Here is a 12,232-nt window from a genome sequence, read left to right on the forward strand (position 1 = left end):
ATATGACTTTAATTGATCAGTAATATGACTTGAATTGATCAGTAATATGACTTGAATTGATCAGTAATATGACTTGAATTGATCAGTAATATGACTTGAATTGATCAGTAATAAGACTTTAATTGATCAGTAATATGACCTTAATTGATCAGTAATATGACTTGAATTGATCAGTAATATGACTTGAATTGATCAGTAACATGACTTGAATTGATCAGTAACATGACTTTAATTGATCAGTAATATGACTTTAATTGATCAGTAATATGACTTTAATTGATCAGTAATAAGACTTTAATTGATCAGTAACATGACTTTAATTGATCAGTAATATGACTTGAATTGATCAGTAATATGACTTGAATTGATCAGTAATATGACTTGAATTGATCAGTAAAATGACTTGAATTGATCAGTAATATGACTTGAATTGATTAGTAATATGACTTTAATTGATCAGTAATAAGACTTTAATTGATCAGTAATATGACTTGAATTGATCAGTAATATGACTTGAATTGATCAGTAATATGACTTTAATTGATCAGTAATATCACTTGAATTGATCAGTAATATGACTTTAATTGATCAGTAATATCACTTGAATTGATCAGTAATATGACTTTAATTGTCTCAGTGTCTCAGTGTCTCACTGTCTCACTGTCTCAGTGTCTCAGTGTCTCACTGTCTCACTGTCTCAGTGTCTCACTGTCTCACTGTCTCAGTGTCTCAGTGTCTCAGTGTCTCAGTGTCTCAGTGTCTCACTGTCTCAGTGTCTCACTGTCTCAGTGTCTCATTGTCTCACTGTCTCAGTGTCTCAGTGTCTCACTGTCTCACTGTCTCATTGTCTCAGTGTCTCACTGTCTCACTGTCTCACTGTCTCACTGTCTCACTGTCTCACTGTCTCACTGTCTCAGTGTCTCAGTGTCTCATTGTCTCACTGTCTCAGTGTCTCAGTGTCTCAGTGTCTCAGTGTCTCACTGTCTCAGTGTCTCACTGTCTCAGTGTCTCACTGTCTCAGTGTCTCAGTGTCTCATTGTCTCATTGTCTCATTGTCTCAGTGTCTCATTGTCTCATTGTCTCATTGTCTCATTGTCTCACTGTCTCAGTGTCTCAGTGTCTCAGTGTCTCACTGTCTCACTGTCTCAGTGTCTCACTGTCTCAGTGTCTCACTGTCTCAGTGTCTCACTGTCTCAGTGTCTCACTGTCTCAGTGTCTCACTGTCTCACTGTCTCAGTGTCTCACTGTCTCAGTGTCTCACTGTCTCACTGTCTCAGTGTCTCACTGTCTCAGTGTCTCACTGTCTCAGTGTCTCACTGTCTCACTGTCTCACTGTCTCAGTGTCTCACTGTCTCAGTGTCTCACTGTCTCAGTGTCTCAGTGTCTCACTGTCTCACTTTCTCAGTGTCTCAGTGTCTCAGTGTCTCACTGTCTCACTGTCTCACTGTCTCACTGTCTCAGTGTCTCGACTCTTAAACGTTACATTCGCCTGAAGTTGATGAGCAGTGACACCTGAAAGTGTTTCCTTTAATAGCGACTGGAAACAGCAGCTACAGAGCCGAAGGTTCCACCTGCTGCACTCGACAAGATCAATATTATTATTGACATATCAAGTATTAGTTTGAAACATAATCTTCTGGTGACAGTTATTAAAGGAGCAGGAGCGTCTGTTGCTGCAGGAGCAAGAATCAGAATCAGAATCCTTTATTGTCCCACACATGATACACAATCATATTTACAAAAATAACAAGAAAGGTGCAGTTAAATAGTTATCTTGGTGTGTTCTTGTTGTGGAGTCTGATGGCAGCAGGGAGGAAGGACCTGCGGTACCTCTCCCTCACACACCTGGGATGGAGCATCCTATCACTGATGGAGCTCCTCAATGCCCTCAGTGTGTGCTGGAGAGGGTGAGATAAGTTCTTCCTCATGGAGGCCAACTTGCTCCGTATCCTCCTCCCAGACACTTCCTCCACAGGATCCAGGGGGCGCCCTAGGACGTGACCGGCCTTCTTAATAAGGCTGTCCAGTTTAGCCCTATCCTTTGCTGTCAGAAGATCTTCAAGTTTCTGATCATTATATCAGTATTTTTTACACAAAGATTTTTTGCATCATCAAGTCACTTCCCTCTCGCTCGCCCCTCGACTCTCTCTCTCTCTCGCAGTCGTGACCTTCCCGCTGACCTTCAACCCACGTCTTGTCTCGCAGCTCATTCGCTGCCATGTGGCAAATCCTCTCGTCCTCACCCCAGGAAGAAACACTTCCCTGACACACACACACACTCGAACCACACACTCGTCCTGACGCTCCAACCTTCACGAACTTGTCTTGAGAGCCTGACGGAGGCGCCGATGATTGGCAGCTCCTTCCATCTCCGAGGACGACTGACTCCCACACTCTCAACAACACTCTCAGCAACACTCTCAGCAACACTCTCAACAACACTCAACAACACTCTCAACAACACTCTCAGCAACACTCTCAACGACACTCTCAACAACACTCAACAACACTCTCAACAACACTCTCAACAACACTCTCAACAACACTCTCAACAACACTCAACAACACTCTCAACAACACTCTCAACAACACTCTCAACAACACTCTCAACAACACTCAACAACACTCTCAACAACACTCTCAACAACACTCTCAACAACACTCTCAACAACACTCAACAACACTCTCAACAACACTCTCAACAACACTCTCAACCACACTCTCAACAACACTCTCAACAACACTCTCAACAACACTCTCAGCAACACTCTCAACAACACTCTCAACAACACTCTCAACAACACTCTCAGCAACACTCTCAGCAACACTCTCAACAACACTCTCAGCAACACTCTCAACAACACTCTCAACAACACTCTCAGCAACACTCTCAGCAACACTCTCAACAACACTCTCAGCAACACTCTCAGCAACACTCTCAACAACACTCTCAACCACACTCTCAACAACACTCTCAACAACACTCTCAGCAACACTCTCAACAACACTCTCAACAACACTCTCAACAACACTCTCAACAACACTCTCAACAACACTCTCAACAACACTCTCAACCACACTCTCAGCAACACTCTCAGCAACACTCTCAACAACACTCTCAACAACACTCTCAACAACACTCTCAACAACACTCTCAACAACACTCTCAACAACACTCTCAGCAACACTCTCAACAACACTCTCAGCAACACTCTCAGCAACACTCTCAACAACACTCTCAACAACACTCTCAGCAACACTCTCAACAACACTCTCAACAACACTCTCAACAACACTCTCAGCAACACTCTCAGCAACACTCAGCAACACTCTCAGCAACACTCTCAACAACACTCTCAACAACACTCTCAGCAACACTCTCAACAACACTCTCAACAACACTCTCAGCAAGACTCTCAACAACACTCTCAACAACACTCTCAGCAACACTCTCAACAACACACTCAACAACACTCTCAGCAAGACTCTCAACAACACTCTCAACAACACTCTCAGCAACACTCTCAACAACACTCTCAACAACACTCTCAGCAACACTCTCAGCAACACTCTCAGCAACACTCTCAACAACACTCTCAACAACACTCTCAGCAACACTCTCAGCAACACTCTCAGCAACACTCTCAGCAACACTCTCAACAACACTCTCAACAACACTCTCAGCAACACTCTCAGCAACACTCTCAACAACACTCTCAACAACACTCTCAGCAACACTCTCAACAACACTCTCAACAACACTCTCAAAAACACTCTCAACAACACTCTCAGCAACACTCTCAACAACACTCTCAGCAACACTCTCAGCAACACTCTCAGCAACACTCTCAGCAACACTCTCAACAACACTCTCAGCAACACTCTCAACAACACTCTCAGCAACACTCTCAGCAACACTCTCAACAACACTCTCAACAACACTCTCAGCAACACTCTCAACAACACTCTCAGCAACACTCTCAGCAACACTCTCAGCAACACTCTCAGCAACACTCTCAACAACACTCTCAACAACACTCTCAACAACACTCTCAGCAACACTCTCAGCAACACTCTCAACAACACTCTCAACAACACTCTCAACAACACTCTCAACAACACTCTCAACAACACTCTCAGCAACACTCTCAGCAACACTCTCAACAACACTCTCAACAACACTCTCAACAACACTCTCAACAACACTCTCAGCAACACTCTCAACAACACTCTCAGCAACACTCTCAGCAACACTCTCAGCAACACTCTCAGCAACACTCTCAACAACACTCTCAACAACACTCTCAACAACACTCTCAGCAACACTCTCAGCAACACTCTCAACAACACTCTCAACAACACTCTCAACAACACTCTCAACAACACTCTCAACAACACTCTCAGCAACACTCTCAGCAACACTCTCAGCAACACTCTCAACAACACTCTCAACAACACTCTCAACAACACTCTCAACAACACTCTCAACAACACTCTCAACAACACTCTCAGCAACACTCTCAACAACACTCTCAGCAACACTCTCAACAACACTCTCAGCAACACTCTCAGCAACACTCTCAGCAACACTCTCAGCAACACTCTCAACAACACTCTCAACAACACTCTCAACAACACTCTCAGCAACACTCTCAGCAACACTCTCAACAACACTCTCAACAACACTCTCAACAACACTCTCAACAACACTCTCAACAACACTCTCAGCAACACTCTCAGCAACACTCTCAACAACACTCTCAACAACACTCTCAACAACACTCTCAACAACACTCTCAGCAACACTCTCAGCAACACTCTCAACAACACTCTCAACAACACTCTCAACAACACTCTCGCTCAGCTGTGCATCAGCTTCATGGCGGCTCTTCTGTCTTTCAGGTCCTCCAAGGCTCACCCGGGTCCGGTCGTCCACATCAGTGACAACCCCATGGATGAAGGGAAGGTGAGAGTCGCACCTGAGACACACCTTTGTTCTGAACACACCTGTCTCAAGGTCGTTTGAAGGTTCACTTGGATTATTACTGGGAACGACTGGATTCTACTACATTCTACTTAGATTATTACTGGGAATGACTGGATTCTACTTAGATTATTACTGGGAACAACTGGATTCTACTTAGATTATTACTGGGAACGACTGGATTCTACTTAGATTATTACTGGGAACGACTGGATTCTACTTAGATTATTACTGGGAACGACTGGATTCTACTACATTCTACTTAGATTATTACTGGGAACGACTGGATTCTACTTAGATTATTACTGGGAACGACTGGATTCTACTTAGATTATTACTGGGAACGACTGGATTCTACTTAGATTATTACTGGGAACGACTGGATTCTACTACATTCTACTTAGATTATTACTGGGAACGACTGGATTCTACTACATTCTATTTATCTTATTACTGGGAATGACTGGATTCTACTTAGATTATTACTGGAAATGACTGGATTCTACTTAGATTATTACTGGGAACAACTGGATTCTACTACATTCTACTTAGATTATTACTGGGAACGACTGGATTCTACTTAGATTATTACTGGGAACGACTGGATTCTACTTAGATGATTACTGGGAACGACTGGATTCTACTACATGGCGGCTCTTCTGTCTTTCTGGATTCTACTTAGATTATTACTGGGAACGACTGGATTCTAGTACATTCTACTTAGATTATTACTGGGAACGACTGGATTCTACTACATTCTACTTGGATTATTACTGGGAACGACTGGATTCTACTACATTCTACTTATCTTATTACTGGGAATGACTGGATTCTACTTAGATTATTACTGGGAATGACTGGATTCTACTTAGATTATTACTGGGAACGACTGGATTCTACTTAGATTATTACTGGGAACGACTGGATTCTACTACATTCTACTTAGATTATTACTGGGAACGACTGGATTCTACTACATTCTACTTATCTTATTACTGGGAATGACTGGATTCTACTTAGATTATTACTGGGAACGACTGGATTCTACTTAGATTATTACTGGGAACGACTGGATTCTACTTAGATTATTACTGGGAACGACTGGATTCTACTTAGATTATTACTGGGAACAACTGGATTCTACTACATTCTACTTAGATTATTACTGGGAATGACTGGATTCTACTTAGATTATTACTGGGAACGACTGGATTCTACTTAGAATATTACTGGGAACGACTGGATTCTACTACATTCTACTTAGATTATTACTGGGAACGACTGGATTCTACTACATTCTACTTAGATTATTACTGGGAACGACTGGATTCTACTTAGATTATTACTGGGAACGACTGGATTCTACTACATTCTACTTAGATTATTACTGGGAACGACTGGATTCTACTACATTCTACTTAGATTATTACTGGGAACGACTGGATTCTACTTAGATTATTACTGGGAACGACTGGATTCTACTACATTCTACTTAGATTATTACTGGGAACGACTGGATTCTACTACATTCTACTTAGATTATTACTGGGAACGACTGGATTCTACTTAGATTATTACTGGGAACGACTGGATTCTACTACATTCTACTTAGATTATTACTGGGAACGACTGGATTCTACTTAGATTATTACTGGGAACGACTGGATTCTACTACATTCTACTTAGATTATTACTGGGAACGACTGGATTCTACTACATTCTACTTAGATTATTACTGGGAACGACTGGATTCTACTTAGATTATTACTGGGAACGACTGGATTCTACTACATTCTACTTAGATTATTACTGGGAACGACTGGATTCTACTACATTCTACTTAGATTATTACTGGGAACGACTGGATTCTTCTTAGATTATTACTGGGAACAACTGGATTCTACTACATTCTACTTATCTTATTACTGGGAGCGACTGGATTCTACTTAGATTATTACTGGGAACGACTGGATTCTACTTAGATTATTACTGGGAACGACTGGATTCTACTTAGATTATTACTGGGAACGACTGGATTCTACTTAGATTATTACTGGGAACGACTGGATTCTACTTAGATTATTACTGGGAACAACTGGATTCTACTACATTCTACTTAGATTATTACTGGGAACGACTGGATTCTACTTAGATTATTACTGGGAACGACTGGATTCTACTTAGATTATTACTGGGAACGACAGGATTCTACTTAGATTATTACTGGGAACAACTGGATTCTACTACATTCTACTTGTAGTGAGAACCTCAATACATTTTACTGTTTATCCATAGCCATCCATCCATCATCCAACTATGAAACCTTATATAAAAACATATATATTATTGAAATGTTTATATCATTTTTAAATTTTTCGTACACAAAAACAACTATAAATCAATCAATATGTGTGAAAACGAGTAGATTAAGAAAAACATCATCGATTCAATCAAAGGTTTATATAATAACAAGTTGTTCATTTACACAAATGGCAGGAAATCATCAAATAAAAAGTAAATATAAGTTAAGGTTGACATAAAAATAATAACATTAAATATTTAAACAGCGATATCAACCTGAGACTGTGAGGACACACTATCTCTAATAAGTAAGTAATTAATTAGTATTTATAGAGCTTTTATAGACCAGGGTCACAAAGCGCTTAAACAATCAAAACAATACTCAATAAAATAAATACTTAAAATGTTAAGACAACACCGAGACAAACATAAGAGTCTAAGACTTTCTTAGATGTTGAGGTGATACATGATCCAACTAATAAGACCATCATGGATTATTATCACAAACTAAAGACAACATGACTATGAAGACGCATCATTTTTCCTGATGATAATCAGTTGATCTGCTACGTCAGAGTATGTTACTCTGATTTCCTCCTCCTGTCCAAACATGACCTAAACACGAGTCCATTAGTATGAGTTAAAGTGTACTTGAGGTCACGGGTCTGTACGGAGCGACCCTCGGTGACTAACCTCGACCAGGATTCATTAACACGAGGCGCAGACTTGAAAAGACGCCCCAGGATGGTTTCCTTCGGCATCAGCACAATAGACTCCTGCGTCTGTTCTGCATTATTGTAAACAAATGCTGTGGCGCCGCTCGCGAAGAACTGACCTTGCAAATCTCCTCCGATATGAGAAGATAATTGAAAATGTACCGGAGACTCGCGGGAAAAGTGCTTCGCTCTAAAGTCTACTTTTTGAAGATTCATTTTCATGTTTATTTGTGGATAAAACGGGAGGAAACACTGACGCAGAAAGAGGCGAAAACCCGGTGAAACGATAGATCTAATGGCAGATAATGATAATCGCGGCGGGAAACATCTGATTTATCAGCGACTGGCAGCTCATTGATGGACGTCTCAATGGTGACGAGACTATAAATACATGTTCCAGCATGTAAACAGACGGAGTCGGCGTCTGCCGCTGCCTCGCTTCCTTTCATGCGGCGAGCGAATGTCAGAGGTATCGGCTATTATTCCTGCCATCATGAGCTCCTGTGTTCCCTTATCTCTGTCGCCATCTCACCGTCTCTCTTCCTCCGCAGCTCATCATTGGATTCGAGTCCGGGATCGTGGTGCTGTGGGATCTGAAATCAAAGAAGGCCGACTATCGCTACACTTACGACGAGGTAAAGTAGTCTCATCCCGTTTCCCGTCCCCACCGAGTAGATCCTTCCCTGCCGGGAGAGAATCACGATATTCATGTCATCTGCAGCTCGATCAGATCCACAGAAGATCAGCCGATTGAAAGGTCACTTTCATGTCGTGGGCCATAAATAAATTGTATGTTGAAGATGTATCCTCAGATTGATCCACATATATGTACTCATTGAAGGGTTAAATTATATATTCAAACATATTCTTGTATTTTATCTTTTAACAACTTGTTATTCCCGAAGAGCAGGTTCAAAAGTTGAGGCTCTAAGCATCTGTGCCTCAACTTTTATAAACCTTGGTGTGTGTTTCTGATACATTGACAGAGACTTTTGTGTGTCAGTAGTTCCAAAGAGATAAGAAAACTATACGATTCTAAAAAATGTCAAGACCAGAATTTATGGTCTACAGACCTGGTTCGAGATAACAAGTGAGAAGGAAGACTGAAGATTCATTGTTTAGGTCAGTGTTCAGGTCAGTGTTTAGGTCAGTGTTCAGGTCAGTGTTCAGGTCAGTGTTTAGGTCAGTGTTCAGGTCAGTGTTCAGGTCAGTGTTCAGGTCAGTGTTCAGGTCAGTGTTCAGGTCAGTGTTTAGGTCAGTGTTCAGGTCAGTGTTCAGGTCAGTGTTTAGGTCAGTGTTCAGGTCAGTGTTTATGTCAGTGTTCAGGTCAGTGTTCAGGTCAGTGTTCAGGTCAGTGTTTAGGTCAGTGTTCAGGTCAGTGTTCAGGTCAGTGTTAGGTCAGTGTTTAGGTCAGTGTTCAGGTCAGTGTTCAGGTCAGTGTTAAGGTCATTGTTTAGGTCAGTGTTCAGGTCAGTGTTTAGGTCAGTGTTCGGGTCAGTGTTCGGGTCAGTGTTTAGGTCAGTGTTTAGGTCAGTGTTCAGGTCAGTGTTCAGGTCAGTGTTAAGGTCATTGTTTAGGTCAGTGTTCAGGTCAGTGTTTAGGTCAGTGTTTAGGTCAGTGTTTAGGTCAGTGTTCAGGTCAGTGTTTAGGTCAGTGTTCAGGTCAGTGTTTAGGTCAGTGTTTAGGTCAGTGTTCAGGTCAGTGTTTAGGTCAGTGTTTAGGTCAGTGTTTAGGTCAGTGTTCAGGTCAGTGTTTAGGTCAGTGTTCAGGTCAGTGTTTAGGTCAGTGTTCAGGTCAGTGTTCAGGTCAGTGTTCAGGTCAGTGTTCAGGTCAGTGTTCAGGTCAGTGTTCAGGTCAGTGTTTAGGTCAGTGTTCAGGTCAGTGTTCAGGTCAGTGTTTAGGTCAGTGTTCAGGTCAGTGTTCAGGTCAGTGTTCAGGTCAGTGTTTAGGTCAGTGTTCAGGTCAGTGTTCAGGTCAGTGTTTAGGTCAGTGTTTAGGCCAGTGTTCAGGTCAGTGTTCAGGTCAGTGTTCAGGTCAGTGTTTAGGTCAGTGTTTAGGTCAGTGTTCAGGTCAGTGTTCAGGTCAGTGTTCAGGTCAGTGTTTAGGTCAGTGTTCAGGTCAGTGTTCAGGTCAGTGTTCAGGTCAGTGTTCAGGTCAGTGTTTAGGTCAGTGTTTATGTGAGTGTTCAGGTCAGTGTTTAGGTCAGTGTTCAGGTCAGTGTTTAGGTCAGTGTTCAGGTCAGTGTTCAGGTCAGTGTTTAGGTCAGTGTTTAGGTCAGTGTTCAGGTCAGTGTTCAGGTCAGTGTTCAGGTCAGTGTTTAGGTCAGTGTTTAGGTCAGTGTTCAGGTCAGTGTTCAGGTCAGTGTTTAGGTCAGTGTTTAGGTCAGTGTTTAGGTCAGTGTTTAGGTCAGTGTTAAGGTCAGTGTTCAGGTCAGTGTTCAGGTCAGTGTTTAGGTCAGTGTTCAGGTCAGTGTTCAGGTCATGTTCAGGTCAGTGTTCAGGTCAGTGTTCAGGTCAGTGTTTAGGTCAGTGTTCAGGTCAGTGTTCAGGTCAGTGTTCAGGTCAGTGTTTAGGTCAGTGTTCAGGTCAGTGTTCAGGTCAGTGTTCAGGTCAGTGTTCAGGTCAGTGTTCAGGTCAGTGTTCAGGTCAAGGCATGAAAACAACATCTGTTGTTCATGATGGAGTCAGATTTTGCAAAACATCTCGTACCCCGAGTTTGTAATTGTTTACTCAACTTACTTCACGAGGGTCTGGAGGTCTTTAAAAGAAGGGACATGCTCTGAGGTTTAAGCCACTCTTGAAGGATCTGGTGGGTGAACTTACATGTCTTACATGTTTAAGTTGAAGACAGGAAGTGACCCACAAACACGTGAAGTGAGTGTTGGAGGTTCTACGATGACGCTCTACGATCTGGTGATGCAACATGTTCGGGTCAACGAGGTCGTAGCGACACATCGTAGGCGAGGTGTGAGCAGCGCAACGAGTGCTAATGATCTGAGGAACATTACGATGACACTTCAATCCACGTTAATGAGAATCCACGCCACTGGTGGCTCACCCATAGAGGGCGCTGTCGACATGGCTGTACCTTTATTTAAGTTTTTTTTTTTCATTCTTCTTTCATTAAAAAAAAAAAAAAGAATCATAAATACATACATAATAGTATCTATGTCTCGGGAAAACAAACCCCCCAAAGTAGAATGTACTTGCATTGAGTGCAGATCTACTTGTCAGTTGTCGTTTGTTTTTGTTTACTATCACTGTATCTTCTAGTGTGAGTGACAATCATTGGACACTTGCAGGAACAAACGTCATCTAGATCAGTCCATCAGTCTGCTGGAATAAGTTCAAGGCCACCATTAGGGCTTCTATATATAGAAGAAATATTGATATTGTTAGGGCGATGGTGGTATAATGGTCAGCATAGCTGCCTTCCAAGCAGTTGATCCGGGTCACGGCACCAAGTTGTTAGGGGTTTTGTGTTCCGATGAACCGACCCCTCCCCAGCCTCGTACGTGGTGGTGGAATGAAGGACAGACACATGGATGAGTTTAAGAAAAATGCTCGTTTAGTGAATTATGCAAAAGTCAGAGACAAACTTACGTGAACACGGGCGCTAGCAAGCAGAGAGATCTATCGCAGACGTCTTCGAATGCCAGAACGCAAAGATCAGACAAAATGGTGGATCTTTATAGTAGAATATTCAGGTTAACGCCTCTAGTCAAATGTGAATGTAGGATTGGTCAGTAACTGTAAACACTTGATTCTAAGATGGCCGTCGCACGTGATCGTAGTGGAAACTTACTGAAGGTTGTTGTTTTCTAGAATCTGTCTGTTCTCAGCGACTTCTGTCCTTCAGAGTGAATTCTCAAACAGGTGTCCAGACTTCCTGGAATCTGGGATTATTTAGTCTTTCTGTGTGTGTGAGGCTTTGTGACCTCGGCCTTGTGTTGCAGTCAGTGAATCCAATGCAAGAATAGGATTATTTAATATGAATTAAATATGTAAGATCATCAGTTAATCAAGTGACTATTTGAAATCTGTGTTAAATCTAGATGATTGATTACAGTAAAGTTGTCATTTCCTTACAATATCGCGATATCGTCACATGCAATATGCATGGAAAACATGTGTTAATGGATAATTTTTTATTGTATAAATCAAGCATTTCTTAAATGTGCACTTCGACCAATCAGTGTCACGTTCTGTAAAGTTGTCAATTTGTACTTCTA

General features: G+C 41.9%; 1 protein-coding gene across 5 annotated transcripts in view; it reads left to right on the plus strand.

Annotated features, from left to right (window-relative positions):
• The window catches only part of stxbp5a (syntaxin binding protein 5a (tomosyn)), a 215,728-nt gene that overhangs the window by 120,738 nt on the left and 82,758 nt on the right, over positions 1 to 12,232 (plus strand). For all 5 annotated transcript variants that reach the window (XM_087805057.1, XM_087805056.1, XM_087805059.1 and 2 more), the window contains exons 6-7: positions 4,903 to 4,966; positions 8,553 to 8,636. In XM_087805057.1, the coding sequence (XP_087661183.1) occupies positions 4,903 to 4,966; positions 8,553 to 8,636 (148 nt within the window). The remainder of the gene's footprint in view (positions 1 to 4,902; positions 4,967 to 8,552; positions 8,637 to 12,232) is intronic.

Source organism: Callionymus lyra, chromosome 13 (assembly GCF_982586985.1).
Source record: "Callionymus lyra chromosome 13, fCalLyr1.hap1.1, whole genome shotgun sequence".
Classification (NCBI taxonomy): domain Eukaryota; kingdom Metazoa; phylum Chordata; class Actinopteri; order Syngnathiformes; family Callionymidae; genus Callionymus; species Callionymus lyra.